This window comes from Ascoidea rubescens, assembly GCF_001661345.1.
Source record: "Ascoidea rubescens DSM 1968 unplaced genomic scaffold ASCRUscaffold_6, whole genome shotgun sequence".
Classification (NCBI taxonomy): Eukaryota; Fungi; Ascomycota; class Saccharomycetes; order Ascoideales; family Ascoideaceae; genus Ascoidea; species Ascoidea rubescens.
The window spans coordinates 95,615-116,169 of NW_017962918.1; the positions used below are offsets into that span (position 1 = coordinate 95,615).

The 20,555-nt window shown below is 32.5% G+C and overlaps 7 protein-coding genes and 2 non-coding genes across 9 annotated transcripts; 5 read left to right on the plus strand and 4 right to left on the minus strand.

Moving 5' to 3' along the window:
• Nucleotides 1–508: 508 nt before the first annotated feature.
• Nucleotides 509–6,338, minus strand: RKR1 (ubiquitin-protein ligase RKR1). Its single transcript, XM_020193191.1, has one exon. It carries the CDS (start codon nt 6,193–6,195, stop codon nt 823–825), a length of 5,373 nt encoding a protein of 1,790 aa, XP_020047277.1. The 5' UTR covers nt 6,196–6,338; the 3' UTR covers nt 509–822.
• Nucleotides 6,339–6,409: 71 nt separating this feature from the next.
• ASCRUDRAFT_7945 (L domain-like protein) lies at nt 6,410–7,827 on the plus strand (the record flags this gene model as incomplete). The annotated part of the gene is made up of 3 exons (XM_020194380.1): nt 6,410–6,438; nt 6,747–7,445; nt 7,626–7,827. The coding sequence occupies 3 exons, from the start codon at nt 6,410–6,412 to the stop codon at nt 7,825–7,827; spliced, it is 930 nt and encodes a 309-aa protein (XP_020047278.1).
• Nucleotides 7,828–9,206: 1,379 nt separating this feature from the next.
• On the plus strand, nt 9,207–9,290 carry ASCRUDRAFT_t69. Its single transcript has one exon. It is a non-coding gene; the product is annotated as a tRNA-Leu (tRNA).
• Nucleotides 9,291–9,494: 204 nt separating this feature from the next.
• ASCRUDRAFT_t70 lies at nt 9,495–9,568 on the plus strand. Its single transcript has one exon. It is a non-coding gene; the product is annotated as a tRNA-Val (tRNA).
• A 155-nt stretch (nt 9,569–9,723) lies between these two features.
• Nucleotides 9,724–13,324, plus strand: ASCRUDRAFT_75724 (uncharacterized protein). The gene has a single exon (XM_020193192.1). It carries the CDS (start codon nt 9,822–9,824, stop codon nt 12,942–12,944), a length of 3,123 nt encoding a protein of 1,040 aa, XP_020047279.1. The 5' UTR covers nt 9,724–9,821; the 3' UTR covers nt 12,945–13,324.
• Nucleotides 13,325–13,355: 31 nt separating this feature from the next.
• Nucleotides 13,356–15,423, minus strand: ASCRUDRAFT_75725 (glycosyltransferase family 8 protein). Its single transcript, XM_020193193.1, has one exon. The coding sequence runs from the start codon at nt 15,231–15,233 to the stop codon at nt 13,392–13,394; it is 1,842 nt and encodes a 613-aa protein (XP_020047280.1). The 5' UTR covers nt 15,234–15,423; the 3' UTR covers nt 13,356–13,391.
• Nucleotides 15,424–15,778: 355 nt separating this feature from the next.
• Nucleotides 15,779–16,921, minus strand: ASCRUDRAFT_34788 (2,3-butanediol dehydrogenase; the record flags this gene model as incomplete). Its single annotated transcript, XM_020190547.1, has 1 exon — nt 15,779–16,921. One exon carries the CDS (start codon nt 16,919–16,921, stop codon nt 15,779–15,781), a length of 1,143 nt encoding a protein of 380 aa, XP_020047281.1.
• Nucleotides 16,922–17,233: 312 nt separating this feature from the next.
• Nucleotides 17,234–19,033, plus strand: ASCRUDRAFT_145005 (D-mandelate dehydrogenase-like dehydrogenase). Its single transcript, XM_020189219.1, has one exon. The coding sequence runs from the start codon at nt 17,546–17,548 to the stop codon at nt 18,668–18,670; it is 1,125 nt and encodes a 374-aa protein (XP_020047282.1). The 5' UTR covers nt 17,234–17,545; the 3' UTR covers nt 18,671–19,033.
• Nucleotides 19,034–19,396: 363 nt separating this feature from the next.
• On the minus strand, nt 19,397–20,297 carry ASCRUDRAFT_7950 (uncharacterized protein; the record flags this gene model as incomplete). The annotated part of the gene is made up of 2 exons (XM_020194388.1): nt 19,397–19,987; nt 20,088–20,297. 2 exons carry the CDS (start codon nt 20,295–20,297, stop codon nt 19,397–19,399), a joined length of 801 nt encoding a protein of 266 aa, XP_020047283.1.
• Between the last annotated feature and the right edge of the window lie 258 nt (nt 20,298–20,555).

The window sequence follows — 20,555 nt, forward strand, 5'->3', positions numbered from 1 at the left end:
AAACACGAAACTGGGGTCGGCAGCACGCACAAACGCAGCTCTGGCCCACGGATATCACCTGAAAGCAGTCTCCACTGCGCTTGGCCCGTCCTCGGAATCCCGGCGCAGCCCTCGGACGTCTTTCCGACGCTGCGTCTGCTGTTCTGGAGATAAGCCTGCGCGCTGTGATTGGCTGCCGGCGCGCTCCAGCTCTTCGCCAAAAGCTCGCTGCGACGGGAGGCGCGCGCTGGGGTCGAGAAGCGGGCACCACCTTGGGGAAGGCACTCTAGCGAAGAGCAGCAAGAAGAGAAAGCAGTGTGTGTGTGACTGGGTGCTGGATGAGCGAGTGACTGGGCGAGAAGAGAAAAGAACAATGAAAACCAGAACCCAGACCTGGACCACACCTGCAGAACTCCAGCCCAATCGGAGCGCTCTCTCGCTTAGCAATGCGCGGCCCGTGATTGGCACGCCCGCGCCGGCAAAAGCTGCGCCGGCACCCAGGACCACCGCTGGGGATCGGCCGGCGAAGCGCACGCTGATTGGCCACTGCGGCCCCTATCTCTGGCTCCTGCCGCAGCACGCGTCGATAGCGCTCTCTCCCCATCTCTTATCGGGCTGGGCCAACCTGCCGTTTTCTCTCTGAATGAGAACTCACACCAGATTATCTTCTTCTTTCTCTGGAACTGTCTTATTGTTTAGTACTTCTCTACTTCTCTACCGCAAGATCTCAGATCCATTTTGCAATTTCCAGAATCCAAATTCCAAATTCCAGAATCCAAATATTCCAAATTCAAATCCAAATCCAAAAATCTAAATTCAAAAACCCAAGTTCTACATCATAGCTCACTTGCTGCTCAACCGAAACTTGAATGCTGAACGACAGAGTGGACATGTATTTCCACCAGAGCTCTTGAACCACTTGAACAAACATCCCGAGTGAAACTTGTTGTGACATGTTGAGCAGTTCTTTGATGGCAACGAATGGTCTTGGTGCAAAATGGAATAGCAGATTGAACACTCTTCAAACCCTAAAAAGTGCATGTTCACATTCTTCGTAAACAACTCAATCGACTCCACAATACTTCCATTCTCATACAACGACGACACTGTTCGCTGCGATGCCAACAACCACGCCTTCCACAACGACTCCTTCACCCCAATACGGCTGATTCCTTCAACTGTTATATTCCTCAACGGGTACATCTTGGGTATTCTGATAACCATTTCCATGTTCTGTTCATCAATCAAAAACATAACTCGGATATCATGCGTCGTCTTGTTGATCTTGATACTAAGCTTCTGCTTCTCGTTCTCTTTAACTAACTTTGCCTTCCGCTTCTCAACCTTCTCAATCTCCCCTTCGATAATCAACTCACAGATATACCTTTCGGAAAAAACCTCAATTCTATTCTTCATCTCTCGATCCTTCAAATTGTTGAACCAGTTTTGAACTTGACTTCCCATTTCCTTCAAAACCAAGTAATAATCATACATTATCACAAAATCGGTCTCAGCCAAGATATTCTCTTCCTTGATCTTCCCAATCTTGTAATTCCGAATAACTTTCTTCGTTTCTTCTTTACCTCCATTCACCTTCACAATCTCAGAATTCAAAATATCAAACCTCAAAAATACACATTTCATCAACTTGTCAATCATCTCCTTTTCATTCAACTCCTCAATGTACTTTCTCTTCACACTCCCAGGAATCTCTTTCAAATACTCAATTATCAACATCCAGCTCCAAAAATACTTGAAAATCAAACTGCTGCTCTCAATCTCCTTCCCGCCATCTTCATATGGCACAACTGAAATATTCTCAATCAAATAACTAGGAAGTCCAACTCCTGCTTCCACCTCATCATTACTCTCTTCATCTTGTAAACTGGGACTTATCTTCCGAAGTTCACACTCAACAACAAACTCCTCCTGCTCTTCTCGAATAATATCTTTCAAAATTGGAACTGCTATTCGTTGCAACCCTAAAAACTCACACGACAATAGTCCCTTCAATTCATCAATCTTGCCCTTCCATACTTCTCTCACCATTTTCTTTCCTCTTCTTTCCTCCTCTTCTTCTTGTTCAACTTCAAATATCCTCTCAAGTAACTCATTGCATATGATATTAACCTGTGTATGCTTCACTCCTTTACCCATTCTAATCAACTCTTCAATTACTTCGCCAATTATTTCCTTTTCCTCTTCCTTCCAAACTTCAACATACTCTCCTTCTTCTTCTTCTTTCATTTTCCATAATTTAATCAAAAACTTTAACGAATAATATAAAAGTGGCTTGCAATTGTACTCATTGCTTATATTCAACGATTCTTTGCACAACTGTATCCCAAACTTGTACATCTTCACATTCATCTTATTTCGCAATCTCACCACATTGCTCATCAAAATTATGCTCTCAATCCTCAATGGAATAAACTCCTCATCATAACTAATAACACTGTCTTCGTTCCATTTTACAATTTGGTCAATAAGCATATCAAATCTTCGAACAGGCAACAATCCCACTTCTTTATCCCCCAAATACTCAATTGAAAATAAATTATTGATCAAACTTGTAAACATAATCCCACTCTCCAACTTTGTCTCAATATTTCTTATACTCAATATCTCAGACGCCACATTGTTTCGCAACTTGTCAAAACGACTCTCGTGAATAAACCTTTTCAATCCCAAACTCACCGCCGCCATCTTCAACACACTCTTATTTAGTATCTTGACTATATTACTAATATCTTCTTCTTTAATCTCAAACAACGCGATTGCCTCAACAAAATCACTCAACACAACTTTCAATATTCGGCTGAAATAAAAGCTTATCGTTGTTAATCCATTGATATTACTAGAAATATACTCAACCAAATTATAACCATGACACCTTTCTACACTCAATTTCTCCCTACCATCCACTACTAAAAGTGTCTTAATAATATCAGAAAATGAAACCTTTGGCATCTTGCTCTTGACCATACTAAAACAAAGAGAGTAGAAATCTAATAGCTCTCTACTAACATCTTCTGTCAACTCATTTAAAAAAATATAATCCATTGAAATTTCTCCAATAATACCTAAATATGAAATCGTACTAATGTACAAATTTTCAGAAATATACTTTTCATACTCAATTTCCTTCAATAATCCCAATAAAAACCTAGAATACTTAAACAATCCCAATGGCTTGTTAAAACTATTTTCATTCTCATTTTTAGGCAAAAGGTAAATATTATATTCTAGTGTATTTCCCATTGATAAAATGGAATCAACAGAATCACTTGTACAATTTGAAACACATTCAATCCATTCTTTCTCACTTAAAACTAATTGCTCAATTACACTTCCTCCCTTAGTATCACTTTTAGATAAATAACTTATCAATTTTGCAAAATTTTCAAACAAAGAACAGGATTTAATAAAATCTTTTAACGATGAGACATATAGATCTAAAATTTCTTGCTTGAAAACACTCCTTTCAATTAAATTTTGTATTTTCAAATTGGATTCAAAATAAATCGAGTCTTTATTTATAAACGAATTCCACAAATGAGAAAAAAATGATGTTAAAATAAAAGAAATATCAATTTCAAAACAATCAGCAGTTTTTAATACATCTATCAATAGTGACTGCAACTTTACCTCTTTATTTATTTCTAATATTGTTTCCTCTAATTTTTCACCTTTTATAGAATTTATCAATAATGCCCCCATCATTTTTTTATCCAAATACTGAAATATTATAAACTCCTTTTGATTTTCTCTCGAATATTTAAACCTTTCAGCAATTTTTTGCAATTTCTCTTGGAACAAATCAGCTTTACTGATATCAAAGTCCTTTTTAATTTCACCAATTGGCAAAATTTTTAAAAAATCAAAAAACAAATCAGTGGAATTCAATTGATCGCATTTCAATGTAATATCGTTCAATAAATCTTCAAAAATTGCCTCATCATAAAAGGAGTTGTTTAAATTGTCTGATTTTTTGGTTTTAAAAAAATCCACAATAATTTGAAAAATTTGATTATTAAATGATTCCGATAAGTAAGATGACAAGTTATTTTGCAAAAAATCATTAACTGTTTCTTTTGAATTAACGATATCATTAATAATGTATTTGTCAATTAAAATAAAGGGTAGAAAGAAGTGGGCATTCTTTTCATTTTGTTGATTTTGGTGATTTTGTTGATTATTAATATCGTCAAGAGATGCAATTGATCTAGTTAATAAATTATTGAGTAATTTTTCATTTTGAGGAATATGAGTAATCTTGATAAAATTGTCAATAAACAAATTAAAATTTAATTTGGTAACTTCACTTTGATTAGTTAAGCTTGTCTTTATAATAAAATCATCAATAATTTTTCCTATGATGCAATTAGAGTCCGATTGATTTAATGAAACCAATAGATTTTTAAATACTTGATAGTTGAAAAATTTATTATCAAGAAAATCAATTAAAAATCTGGATAAAGAATCATTAAAACTTTGCAAGTTTGAGGAATCGTTTTCATTGTCAGTATTAATTAGACCTTCATAAAAAACCGAAAACAAGTTTGAAATAAAGGTATAAAATTGATTCAAAAAATTTGGATTTTTATTAAACTTTAGGGATTCAAATTTTAAATTTTCAATAAAGATCTCATTCAAGTACAAGTTAAAATCTTGAGTTGAGCTGAAATCAATTATTGAAACTGGAGTGATAAAATTGTCTGTTGACGGTAATAATATTCCATTTAATAAATTGAAATAAGGGGTTACTGTATTTGAACTTGAGTTTGAGCTTAGTTTGAGAAAAGATGTAAAATAGGGTTTTGATAGATTTGAAAAAGACCAAATTGAACCTGAAGATAGTTTATTCAAGTGATTGATTAATAATAGAGTTGGTATGATTAATTTGTTAAATGAGAAATTATGATTCTTTTTATCTTTGGATTTCTTATTACTAGAAATATAGTTTATTGATAATAATTGTAGGGAATTTTTCGAGATGCTGGAATATAACGATTGATTGTCATTAGAAAATAAGAATTTTTTATTATTTAAAGTTGATATTGAGATTATTAGGTTGATTAAAGAGGATTTAATTGGAGATGTATCGAATGAGCCCATGGTAAATGGCAAGTTTAGGATTTTGTATAAATTTTCATTTTTGATTATTTGCAATAGAATTTTGTTTTCGTTTTTGTTTTCGTTTTCAGTTGGATTATCAATGTAAAGCTTATTTAACATATTATTTAACAAATTCAAAGCCGAATAGTACAACTTGTAGTATTTCAAAACCGCAGAGTTTTTGTTGTTTGAATTAGTGGAAGTTGAATCAGAATTTGAGGATAAGTTTATATTTGAGATTGAATTAACGTTTTCAATAAACAAAACGTTATAAATCAAAACCAAAGATTGATTTTGAAAGATTTTATAAATTTTGAATAATTTTTCATTTGTGTTCAAGTTTAAAAATATTGAGTTGAACAAATTCAAAGAATTTTTAGAAATGATTAAATCGTGATCAAATAAAGATAGCAAGAAAATCGGTAAAGAAGATTGCAAAAAATTATTCAAATTTTTCTTTAGCAATTTCTTGTCTTTTTGTGAGGAATTTGCATGTTTTGTTACTGATTGGAATTGATAAATTTGGATTAATTTTACAAAGATTTCATTTGAATAAAGCTTGATATTTTTGTTTAGTTCTATTGCCAATTTAGAATAGAACTGAGACCATAGCACCAACAAGACGTCATTACCATTTTGATCAAAATTGGTTATATCGAAAATATTTTGCAGAATTTCGTTGTTTTGGTCACTATCAGAAATAATCTTATTTAAAAACTGTGATAATTGAAGTAACGATCTTTCTTTTGTTTTGTCATCTTTTTTGGATAACCCCTTGAATAAGACTTTTAGATTTGAGTTCTGAATTAAATTTATATCGGGAAAACCAGCGAAGTAATTCAAAGAAATCTTGTACCCACCAATTTCCATTGAATATTTATTGTCATTGTCACCGAATTGTCGAGCACAGATGTTGTGTGTTTTCTTGATGTTGTAGTCGCCGGTCTTAGCACCAGCAGTATTGTTGGAACTATTTTTGTTTTTTGTTTTTGTTTTTATTTTATTTCTTTTGTTTTTACCATCGCTGGAGGAATAGTAATTGGGCACAATTGAAGACTGGTTGGCAAACTGATCAAAAGGATTGGAAAAAGCAGTCATGTCAACAATATATGGCAATGAAAAACAGAACAGTTAAAACTTGAGCAGCAGGAGTGTTTATGATTTATCTTTATGATTTATATGGATGGTTGTCCGAACATTTATGAACCATTCGTTATTGGAATCTCTACTCTCTAGTGAAAATTAATATATTTATATTGCTTAAACAAGTAAAAATTTTACTTTCTTTCTGTTTCCGTGATTTGATTTCAAAATGATAACTAATCAAGAAGGTTGGTACACGTGTGTCTGGTACCGGAATACATTCCGACCACGCTGTTCAAGACGCAGTTTCTTTGTAATTTGCGCAGCTTGTTGGCGCCGCAGCACTGGCTCTACATGTAGATGCAGTGTTCAAGGTGAATGCCCCTTTCTAGATGGGACTGCATAAATGCGCGCACGTGCTGCATGTCAAACTGCGCAACTTTCTGGTCACGGGATGCACGCTTTTTGATTCGAGATTTTTCGGCATTTGGATTCCGCGGCCAAGGCCAATTTGCCTGAGATAAAGTATTGGAATAAATCATTTGTAATCAATTACTATCCACGAGTTCGAGTAATATAGAAAATATCCATATTTATGCTGACTACAGTTCTCCATTAAGCGACAATCAGGTTGAAAATGTTGGAAAGATTGGAGAGTTGATATTAAACTATTCGCACATCTTCAAATATATTTGTGTTTCCCTAGGGTATCTATACAAATCTCAAGTTAAACACAATTCCAACTGGTTCAATTTCAATATCACAACATTACCTTCTACTGAATGTAAGAGACCAAATGAATTTGATTATGATTTCATTATTAATCTGAATGATCAAGCTTATGAACGTGTTATTCAGCTCAATCTGAATGGCTGCTATTTATTTAAATTTTCTGGATCTATATTGCAGTATAATCCAAAAAATAGAAAAACGACATTTTGGGGTATTTTGGATATTATTGGTAAACAACCAGCTGCAATTAAGAAATGTGATAAATTGAAGAATCTAAAAAAATTATCAATATCATTCAATACAATTAAAAAAATAGAGAATCTTGACAATTTAATCAATCTAGAATATTTGAATCTAAAAAACTGTTATCATGTTGAAAAAATTGAAAATCCGGATAAATTGAATAATCTAAAAACGTTAATAATATCGGACACAAAGATCAATAAGATGGAGAATTTAGATCATTTGATTAATTTAGAGCATTTAGATTTATCATGCAATATTTTTATTCAAAAAATTGAAAATTTAGATAAGTTGAGCAATTTAGAATTTCTATTATTAGCACAAGGAAGAATAAAAAAAATCTAAAATTTGGATAAATTGGTTAATTTAACTGTCTTGGATCTTTCAGGAAATGAAATTAATAAAATTGAAAAGTTGGATAACTCTGTTAGTTTAACTAAGTTGTATTTATGATTAAATAATATCCAAAGAATTGAAAATTTGGATAAATTAGTCAAACTCAAAAGGCTTTACATTTCCAATAACAGCATCAAAAAAATTGATGGATTGTCAAAGTTGATTAATCTAAATTACTTGAATCTTGCTTTGAATTTAATCGATAAAATTGAGAATTTGTCATATTTGATTAATTTAATTAAATTGGAATTGGGGGGAGGGGGAATAGGGATTTGAAACTCGGAAATATTACAGAACTAGGAAGTATAAAAATTATTTATTTAGGAGACGTTGAGATTTATATTGGTGAAGAAACAGAAAAACTTGCAAAACTAAGACAAATGGTTTTTGTTGAGACATGATAATTATTATTTTTGATTAGATTTTTTTTACAATGGATTTAGAATGACTTTATGATAATATTTGCAAAGTGCAGTTAGTGAAGAATTGAAAGGTGGCAAAATTAAAACTAAATAGCAGAAAGCGAGGGAATTAAAGCAAATAAGTGCATTTAGAATGAAATCTGAGAATAGTGAATAAATTTATAGGTCAAATTGGGGTGTGTATATTTGAAATACAAATCAGTAAAGAGAACAAAGAAATATGGATGGTATGTCAGCACAAGGCAAAGGTAAATAATAAGATAATAATGAAAAGAAGTGAAATTGAATGTAAAAAGCTCTCAGAACAAAAGGAATTCAAATATTATCAAATTATTTTGATGGTGAAAAGAACTTTTGAAAGCTAGAAAAAAAATATTATAGTGATTGATTTGTTTGAGTGTTTTGTTTGCTGAAAGCATGTTTGTAAATATTTTTAAAGGTGTCTTGTTTGTTTTAAATTTCAGCAACTGTTTTATTTCTGTTGAAAAAATTTCCCAAAAATAGATACACAAATTCATATTTTTTTGTTTAAAATAGTTGCTAAAGCCCACTTTTTTGGGGTTCTTGCACGGTGTTATTTATTATATTATATATAAAAGAGTGAATGCTATCTTTGTAATTCTACCGTGGTCCACTTCGTCAGAGAAAATTGTTGGAATCTCTGATCGGATTCTAGCCTGTGAGTTGGTTGGACATTGGAAGATATAATGAATTATCGTCGGTTTTGGAAGGGAACATTTGCATTGGTTGCTGCTCATATACCCAGCTCTCCACGGGGTATCTTCACCAAAGAGGTGTCCTGTGCGAAGTTGAATCACCGCGCTCACCTCCTCCTTGGTCCTGTGTGATAGGATTTTAAATGTGGGTAGTCCTTTGATTGATAGAGGGATGTTGGAATTGGCGATTACCTTTTCGTAGTGAGAACTATGGTTTTATTTGTGAAATATTTTATTCCATTTTTGGATCATCTTTTGATGGAGGGCCTTTTTGATNGTGCTGAATGTAGGTGCTGGGATGGTTCTGTTTCTTTTGTGACATTGGTTGAGATATGCTGTGGCTTCATTTAGCAAGATTACTCGTCTCTTGAAGACTGAATGGTCGAGCTGTTGGTAGAGTCGCGTTGCAAGGTCAAATTCATAAAACTAAAAAAAGTAAAAAACTTGATCAGATAAAAAGATATAAAACCAAATACTATATTATAAATAAGTATAACAAGAAAAGCCTTTAATCACTGGAGGGTTGGCCGAGTGGTCTAAGGCGGTAGACTTAAGATCTACTGGGAGATTTCCCGCGCGAGTTCGAACCTCGCATCCTTCACTTTTATATTCAATTTTTTGAGTTATTCATTTCCAGCGGTCGAATTACAATATTTGTTCGGCTACATGATAACTGTTTTGTCTGCGTTTATATATTGTTTGGTAAGCTCGTGAAAACTAAGGTCCATCTTCTAAACCAAAGCAGTAAGCATTCCAATGAGAATATGGATCAAAATAAAGAAAGCTGTTCTACGTTACGTGAACTGGTTTTGTGGTCTAGTCGGTTATGGCATCTGCTTAACACGCAGAACGTCCCCAGTTCGATCCTGGGCAAAATCAGCTTTTTTTCTTTGCTCCTTTGTCGGAAATCGAGCTCATGTAGCACGTGCTTTGTCACGTATTTGACGAAGATAACGAGTCCGATTTCTCTTGCCTTATCTACTCAAATTACAGTTTGTTTCTTCTTTGCTCTTTGTCAATTGGTGTCTGATTTCTTTCGTTCTATTGTTTTATATTTCGAGCTCAAATAGGCTCTTTCTTTCAGTTATCTTTCTAGGTTGGTTTCTCTGAATAACAGCTTTACTTTCAATTGATGGATTTTACCCTCATATATTTCCTCTTTCATTTTGCTTTACTCGTCTTCAAGGTAGCAGGTTTCGACACTTTCAAGACTCAAATCAACAACATCAATTCCTTTCAGAATGCTTATTCCAAACCCAATGATGGGAATAATTTACATTTTGGCACTGCTTTTCAGTCCAGCCAATACGCAGATAGCCACAACGATGGTGATGATGGCGATGGCGACCCACAAATAACTACAACCGTTATTGACATTCTATCGTCAAACTCTGACTTCAGCTATTTCTTGAGAATTTTACAGAAAAATAAACTAATACCTGTTTTGAACCAATTTGAAAATATAACTTTGGTTGCCCCTGTAAACCAGGCGTTTCTTGAAACCAACATGATCAACATTGAAAATCCAGATGATCCTGACTCCATCTACGACCAACTAGATCAAATTGTGTTCAGCCAAAATGACTTATACCAATATATCATAGGCCTCCCAATTTTTAGCTACGACCTAGATGGCATTGAAATATTTAAATCCATGTATTCAGACGACATCCAATATTCTAATCTATTCAATATTGATCGCAGCTCGAATTTAGATGACGATAATATCACTTACTCCCCAATTCTATTCAATAATATTAACAATACTATAAACTTTTTTAATATCAACAACATTTTTGTAAAATATCCCGATCTATTTGCAAACACTCAAAACTCAATTGTCCATGGTATAATCAACTTACTAAACAGATTAAACCCAATTTGCAACCTTATTAATAACAATAACAATATTATTAGAACTATTGAAAACTATCCTAATAATAACTACGATCAAAACAATCAAAACGATCAAAACAATTTTATATCTATTTATTCGTCATTTTTGTCTCATTATTACTGTCCTCGTTTAACAAACATAACTGCTTTAATCCCAACAAATTCAGTATTGGATCTAAACGAAATAGAACTAAACTATCTAAGTTCAAATTACGGATCCACCGATAAACTCATTCTTACAAACCATTTCCTAATCAATGACTACATTGGTGGTTCCATTAACAACCACCAACTATACCAAAATTTCAATAACATCTCTTTGAATTTATCCTCCATAAATAACGGAAACAATTTGGTCTGGCATAATTACTCATCGCTTTCAAATAACGAACATGACATTGTTTTTTTCAGATCAAACATTTTATCAAATAATGCCATTATTCATTTATTCAACTCAAATTTCGATAAAAATATCCTAATTCCCTTCAATCCAAGAAAATATTTGTACTCTTTAAATTGCTCAGATTTTGTTAAAGAAGTAGATTTCAGAGAGTTAGGTTATCTAATAGATGACATTCAATTGAATCAAACTATTTTTGTCACTCAAAACTCAATTGACGATGATAACGATAATGACAACGATAATGATAATCAACTCTCAAAAAAATCACTACAATCATCTTCTTTATCAAACTTAAACACTTTATTATACCACATTGTTGACGAAAAAATATCAACTTTAAAATCTGGAATATACAACACAAAAGTTTGCAACAATAAAAAACTAGGCAAAAACTGTCAAAAATTAAAAATCAATAAAATTAATCAATCAAACTTTATTATTAACGATAACACTCTAATAAATACTTCTTTAAACACTTTCAAAAATATTTCAATTGGAAATACGGTAATCTATTTAATAGACCAAGATCTAAGTCTACCAAACTCTCTATCCTCTTCTGTCGGTTCTTTTTTAAAGTGTTCCAGATCTTTAAATTACTTGAATGAATTAAACTTATTGAACTTGATTTCAAACAAAAAAGGATATACCATCTTCCTTCCATGTTTCAATTCTTGGTCTTCTTTAGATTTGACTTTAGACTACTTGGAAAAAAACTTGACTGCATTAAATTTAATTATGAAAAATTCCATTATCAATGGTTTGGTATACAGCGATTTTAATAACTCTATTATAACCTCAAATTTATTAGGAGAATCCATTGAGATTAAGAGTATCAATAGTGATGAAATCAACGATGATCAAAACTTTCATCAAAACTTTCATCACAATCAGATTGATATAAAATCTGGTAAGGATAATAGTTATCATACAGACGACAATGATGATGATTTTATCGAAAATGAAATTCACAAGTACAATGTTCTATCAATTAATAGTCATGCTTCTAAAGATTATTTAAAAGTAGAAAAATATTCTGATATTCTTTTTAATCAAGGCGTCGTCCACCCAGTTGAAGACATTCTCTTTCCTCGAAATGTTCAAATTTCTTTAACCAATCTAATTGAAACAACTCAATCCTTTAACACTTATCCTTCCTCAAGCTTTATCGATTTATTACACAGAGCAAATTTATCCTATATATTGGATCCAAAATCTTCAAATAATTTTTCAATCATCTTGCCAAACCATCTATCATTAATTGAGTCAAATATAACCATCGAATCATCACTCAATTTTTTGGAGGTTTTCTTGAAATTACATATTTTACCAAATCCCTCAAATGACGAAAATGGAAACTCAATCTTCAATTGTGATCGGAAAATCCCTACTCTCTTAGACGGCGTACATTTAGTTTGCAGAAAGTTGTCTTCAAAGACGATCATGTTACAAATTGAAGAAGGCCAGGATCATGAAGTCAGAGTTCTAAACAGAGGTTGCACAACCTTCAACAATAAAAGTTGCGTATTTGTGATTGACAGACCCATTAATCCTGAGTGGCTAGATGATGATAAGTATCATATTCGATTACCAATCGCCGCTATGGGTTTAGGCTTTATAATTGGTATTGTTTGCATTTTTCTGTTACTATCCTGTTTTTTAATGGTTATTGGAAAAAATAAAAAAGGCACCGATGAAGAGCTAAATAATACTGATAATACTCCAACTAGCAGTACTTTGGGTGAAAGTGCTAGACTAATACGAAATAATAGTCATTACACTCCTAATCATAGTCCTAGAAGTAGTGCAGGTAGAAGCAATACCAAAAGAGGTTATGGAAGTCTTAATGAGTTTGGTGAAGGTACAAGCGCAAATGAAATCGCTAATAAAACAGTTCCTGTTGATCTAAACCATATTTATATCAGAAATAATTCAGATTTAGATTTGCCTAATGTATAAAAAAAAAAGGCTTCTCTTCAATTTTATTTTTACATTTGTTTGTTTGTTTTTTAATATTCATTTATCAACTTTTTGAACTATTTTGCGAATATCAATCAAAGAAAGAGTATATTTCAATTTTGAACTAGATATTTCAAAAATATAATGGGTCATCTTCAAACTGGTGTTTTTATATCAGAATTTTATTGTGTTTTATATTTTTTGGTTTTTTTAACACTACTTTTATTTTTATTTCTAGAAAATTTATCAATACGTATAATATATATTCATAGTTTAAAACATGTAAGAATCTTGGAAAGTTTTGCAATTTAAAAAAATGAAGATATAGCAACAAAAAAAAGATAAAATAGAAAAGTGTTTCATGTGTGCAAAAATCCACTTATAATCATAAACAAGCCATGATGGTTTAATAAAAAAAAATTGGATATACAAAAGGAGAGAAAATCGTTATTTTTTCATTAAAGGTAATTCGCAAATGTTTTCTCTTTCTGATTTGAAGTGTTCATAAAAAAAATTCCAAAGTTTACTAGACTCACAATCATCAATTATAGTGGGCTTAACAACCTTATCATAATATTTTTTTAGTTCCTTTTGGTTATTGGGACATAAAACCTTTGCTTTAATATAATCCTGATTTGGAACATGTTCTATCCAAGGTTTGGGTACTGGCCAATCTGAAAAGTGTATAGACTTAATATTTTGATAAAATGATTTGGCGTTCCAAAACTTAGAGGTGGTCCAATAAGCTCCTTTGAAGCTGGAATGGCTTTTACTGTCACCATTATCATTTTCGGTATGTAATTTTTGGTAAAATGCTAATAAAGGTATATGTTGAGGATCAGCTAACATTGGGTCATGATAGTTCTCAGCATTTCTAAATTCTCCAGTATAAACACCGTAACTTTTATGCGGTATAATCAATAATTCTGGGATATTAAATTTACTGTTTGCATTTTCTAAAAAGTTTGAATTTTCTCTTTTAATTATATCGTTAAAATTCCACAATTTATTGAAGATGTCCATGTCGTAATCATTTGGATCTTTTTCATTAGTTAAATTGAGTAGGTCACTAAAAACTTGAGTTGAAGGTTTGAGCACAAAAAACTGATCACACAATTCGTAGTTATTTAAGTTTCCATGGCTAAATGATGGTAAATTGTTGTACAATATGGTTGAATAACCTTTATAATCAAATGTTTTTAGATTATTTTTTTTATTGTACTTGATCAATTGTCTGACTGAATTTTCAATTATTGAGGATCTATAAAATGATTCGTTTTCATCAGATGTTTGAGGAATCGCTATTTTAGAATTGTTTTTGAGACCTTTATTGTAGTGGTCTGTATAATTGATCAAACCATCGTCTTGTAAAAATTTATTATATGAAGCATTGGGGCAAAGGGGTATCGATAGTTGTGACTCAGGGAGAAAAAATAACTCATCCATATTATTCAAAATCAAGGCATCACTATCGAGGTGAACAATTTTGTCATATTGGAGTAGGTTAAACACTTGAAACTTGGTGAAACCATCCTGCCAGGTACTATCGTCTCCAGGAAAGGATAATAGATCAACATTTTTAAGAATAACATTGAGATTTTTAAAATCTTCAAATAGATCTTCCGTTGCTTTTCTTGTTTTACTTTTTTTGTTTTCAAACAACTCATCAACACCAGTAATATCGTCATCATTGATCTGATACGGTAGGTTGTATAACAAGACTAGATCAGCTTTGGCGTTGAATTTTCTCAAACTAACGAAATTCATTAAACAGCTACATAAATATTGGATATTGGTTGCATACTGAACATATGCAAAATTTGACCAGATTATGTCTTCATTGGAATTCAAGGCCTTTTGATATAGATGATTTATTGCTATTGATGGAATATATCTTATTGAGCTTTTATCGAAACCTTTTGTCTCATTTATGGTTAAAGAAGGAATGAGTTTTTGTTTATGAAAGTAATTTAAACTGTGGAAGTTTATATCATGATTGTATACATCGAACTCATTATATTCACTGTACTCATGGTTTTTATCATTTTTATTATTATTTTCGTTGGTATTTTCATTATTATTCTCATTATTATTCTCACTATTTTCACTACTGGAAACCGAATTTGATAGAGTGCTTGGTAGAGAATAGCGCAAATAGTCAGCCTCTATATTGAAATTGTTTAGATCTTTGAAATTAAAGTAAATCAATAAAACTACTGTTAATATCAAAAACAATAAAATTTTCAAGATCTTCGGGAATTTTATAAAAGCTGAGTATATTTTATTCATCTCCTGATGACACCAAAAGTTATATAACAAAAATAAAAGTATTGGACCTGAGATGAATCAGAAACTGATCAGATCAAAACAATCTCTGGTTATGACCCTATTAACAATGAAGATTGCGATGGACAGCGATTTATATCACTAAATGGAGCTGTGATATAAACGTTGTGGAGGAAAGTGCAAACAATAGCAGTGCGTCTTGCTGATTGGCTGGGAGACGAGTTTGTTCTCCCACAGGGAGGGGTCTAAGCCTCCTTTGGTTTAGAGCCGTATCCCGTGGCGCGCACAGTACTGTTTCTATATGCATATATCAACTAATTCAAGCTTTGCAAACTCCAGGATGGAGTTTAGGTCGCCAATCTATCTCCGAGAGCCCTAACGTCACATTCGCCTCTCTTTCGGCGCGTCTCTTTTTGACACGCACTTGGTTCAAGTAAGGATTAGTTACAATAAAAATATTTTTGAATCTGAATTTCACACTATTTAGATATCACTAGTACAATTGAAAAGAAAATAGAAAATAAAAAACACAAAAATAGAAGAAAACATCATGGAGATACCAAGATCTTAATATGAACATCTTTGTTATTGATTAGTTCCAAAAACCCTTTCTCAACAGTATCCTCAAGCTTTATTTTAGCAGTGATTAACTGTTTGCATTTTTCAATATCTATCAAACCTTTATCAATAGCGTCAATCACTTCTTCAAAATCCTGCACAGTATAACACATTGAACCAGTATAAAATTTTTCCTCTAGAGTGACATCCATTGGTTTGAAATTTACGGGTTTGTCTGGCCAAATAGCTATATTTACTGCCATACCATTTGGTCCTAAAGCATCTATTGAAGTTTTAAATGTTGATGGAACTCCCGAGGCATCATAAGAAAACTTGAATCCAGCACCTTTTTCATCGGATAAGCTTTTCAATACACCAACACCTTCATCAAACGAGCTATAGTCCATTGGATTAAAAACGGAACTAGCCCCAAGTTTTTCTGCTTGATCTCTTCGAATTTTAGCTGGCTCACTCACAACAATTCGGCCAGCTTTATGGCCTTGCAATGCTAAAATAGTTGCAAGTCCAATTGGCCCAGCTCCAAGAACAAGTGCATTATCTCCTTCTTGAAACCTCGAAATTCGAACTGCATGCCAGGCAACACTTAATGGCTCCACCAATGCAGCAATATCCAATGGCAAGGACTTTGGAATCCTAACAACATGCTCTTCGGAAACTGAAACCCTTTCACTCAATGCACCATCGTGAACTCCTAATCCACAAAAACCCAAATAGTGACATATATTTGTTGATCCCATTTTACAAGCCGAACAAACTGCTGTGTTGATTCTTGGATTATTTCTTTGAAATCTCTTTCTATCACTGCAATGGGAAGTTGCTTCGACGACAACATGATCTCCCGGTTTAACTTTCGTAACCTTTGGCCCAACTTTCTTGACTATGCCACTGAATTCATGACCCATACATTGAGGACTCTTCCAGTTGCTCAATTCGTGGCCCTTACCTTCTTTAGGGAAAAAAATTGGCCCATCCAAATATTCGTGCAAATCGGATCCACAGATACCACACCAGGCAATATCCACGATAAGTTCATCCTCTACTTTGATTTCTGGCTCTTGAACGTCGTCCGAAAAACGAATGTCATTTCTTCCATAAAATAAAACACCACGCATTGTTAATATGATAATGTAATAATGTAATAATATGATAATGTAATAATATGATATATAGCTGCAAATTTTGAATGTATAGCTATTTCTATTATCAATTAATTGGGATATGTCTCCTTTAAATATAAATATACCATTTCATCAATTGACGACCACCGCCATCCAGCAATGATTCATGAAGAGCAATTTAATGCAAGTGTTGAGAGGTGGATAAATAACTCAGCATATAATCCGAAAAAAAATATTAAGAAATCATTTGTTTCTCTCATGCCACTAATGTTTAGCATTCACTCATCATTAAGTGCTCAAACCACTCCCACCTTTTTTCTCTCTTAATTCATCCGAATTTTGACAGCCAATGGCAAAAGTGACCTGACAGCTCCACCCAAGTGAATAAAAACTAAAAGGAAATGACTAGGTAGCCATTTTCTGAGCAAGTTTTGCGATTACACATTTGACTGTTGCAGTCCTCTTATCACCCAGCTCCAGCTCTTTAGTCTGGGAAGTATCTGTTGATTTGCAGCGACACCATTGGTCCGATGGGGGTGTGGACCAAAACAGCCTATCTGCTTTATTCAACTCAGATACGCTGCCAGTACTGCTCGTAATCATCAACAGCCTCTCAAGATGTTGGTTAAATCACTATCTTTGGCGCTGAATTTCCCAGCAAGATATTCTCTATTCAAACATTTGTTTTCCACCTCAGGTTCGTCATTTAAACAAAAGGTTCTTAGAATTGGTGCTGTTGGACATGCGCATGAAGCCTGGAAAGATCTTTCTTCTCAAGCTGATGTACTCCAGTTGCCATTGATCACTGAGAAATACCATAGAAAGGAGTTTTTAAATGACTTGTTGAACAACCCAGAGTTCAAGGATATTTCAATCATAACAAGAACACTTGACACGAAACGTCAACTAGGACAGTTTGACGAGGAGTTGTTATCGCATTTGCCATCCACTGTCAAAGCCATTGTCCATAATGGTGCAGGATATGATCAAATTGATATCAAGCCATTCTCGCAGAGAAATATCCAAGTTTCCAATGTTCCAAACTTAGTTAATGATTCCACTGCAAACACCCATATTTTTCTTTTGTTATCGGCAATGAGAAATTTTCAAATTGGGCATCATAAATTGATCAACAATAAATGGGCTAAAGTTAATGGGGCGCCAACTGCCAACACTCCCATTGGATTTGATCCAGAAGGTCTAACAGTTGGAATTCTAGGTAATGGGGGAATTGGAAGAGCTGTTCGTGATAGGTTGATCCCCTTTGGATTCAAAAAAATACTATATTACAATCGCAACAGATTGGCTCCAGATTTAGAGAAAGATTCTATCTATGCTTCTTTTGATGAACTATTAAAGAATTCTGACATAATTTCTGTTAATTTGCCTTTAAACTCAAAAACTTTTCACATTATAAATAAAGAAACAATTTCAAAAATGAAGGATAATGTTATTATCATTAATACCGCTAGGGGTCCGGTTATTGATGAAATATCTTTGATTGAAGGATTGAAAAATGGCAAGATTTATAGCTGTGGGTTGGACGTATTTGAAAATGAGCCATTAAATGTAAATAAGGAGTTGCTTTCACTACCAAATGTTGTGTCAATTCCTCATATGGGAACACATACTTTCCAAACAATGAAAAAAATGGAAGAGTTTGTCGTTGATAATGTAAAAGCATTTCTCAAATCTGGCAAATTAAACGCACTTGTTCCTGAACAAAAAGACTTGAAATTCTAAAATATACTAAACAAGGCTGAAAAATCTGATTGCAACTACTTTAATGGTGCTCTGTTTGCATAAAAACAAGATATAGGTTAAACAAATACCAAATATATACGAAATACATAATTTTACAAGTTAATTATGAAAATAAATCTTTCTTGTCACCAGCGAGACCAATAATAAACTTGCAAAAGTTTACAAAAGTTTTATTTCAATCAAAGCAATAGTGGCTTAATCCACTCATCACTTATTAATCCTGAGACTACTACAAATACATCTTGATTGAATCCTGTACTAATAAACAACACCAATCTTATTGAATGGAGAAAATTCAAGGACTATTCAACAAGGGCTTGAAAAGTCGATGAAACAAGTGGCCGATCATTGCTATATGTCCTTATTATCTTCTTGATTTGATTCATCAATATCAGATTATCTGTGAGCTATAAAATGAATGCTCAAAGACCGTGTCGGAGATGCCAAAAACGGATTTTTAATGCAAAGGTCATTCTTACATATTAGTACATCATGCATCATGCATATATCGCAGTATATGCACAACAATATGCATGTGTACAATAGATTACAGGTGCCTTTTCTTAACTATTGCTTATAACCGTTTCCAAATACAATTCCTCTAAATGAATCAAATTGTCTAAATCTTCAATTTTTTCACCATGAGTATTATGTGTTAAACAAAAATATTTTAGATTGATTAAATTGTCAAGATTCTCTGTTTTTTTAATATTTGTGTTTGATTGATAGTTTTTTTAGATTCTTCAATTTATCACATTTCTTAATTGCATTTACCCGTGTATCAATAATGTCTAAAATACTCCAAAATCGTTTTTTAATAGTCTCTGAATTTGACTGTAATATACTTCCATTAAATTTAAGTAAATTACAACCATTCAGATTGAATTCAATAAAATTATCATAAATTTGATAATTCATATCAACATGGTAAGCCCAATCAGAGTAAAAGCAATCAGTTTTATTTGAACCATTAATGTCACTGCAATATGATACTTTTACTTTTTTTAAATTTATAGATAAAGCAATTTCTTTTTCCCTTTTGTGTTCATATTGAAATCCCAAACAAATGGTAAAATTTTTCAAACTTTTCAAATTGCTTAATATCAGCTCTTGAATCATATCAATATTTTCAAAATGTTTGTCCCTTATTAGAGGAATACTGTCGACACAAATATGAGTATTTTCTATTTTATTTGGGCTTGCTGATAGTAATTGGCTTAGCATCTTAAAACTGCTTATATCTTTAAAATTTTCAAAAAAACATCTTAAATTTTGGCAACAATTTAACAATTGAAACTTAAATAGATATAAATCATCAAAATGAATCTTAAAATGATTCTATCCAAATCTTTGAGCTCTATTTTTTATCACGAAAAGACAAAAAAATCCATATTACATTTTTGAATAATGCTTTTGATGCACAAAAGTTAATTGAATTATTATTTGATAAAGTAAGTAACCATCTTTTATTGAGTGACAACCAAATAAATATCATATTTATCAATTCAATAGGCATAATATCACAAAATAGTTTGTTTGATGGTATAAGTTGTAATTCATTTAAATCATCACGAACTTCCTTGAAAGACAGTTCTCTAACATCCATTTTTTAAAGTAAGTTAATGAATTCCCTAATTTGATAAGGGATATGAATAGGAGAAGAATAAAAATAGGATATCGATTGCATTTAAATAGAAATTTACACGATCAGACAATAAAATTGTTAAAGACAAATTAATAGAAACAATTTTTCATCCAAATAGGATTTCTTCTTGGGGATAATTAGTGGAATAAAACGATTAGGAGAGCAGCACAAGCATATTATTCGGAGAGTATACATGAGGTAAAACACACAGCTACCAGT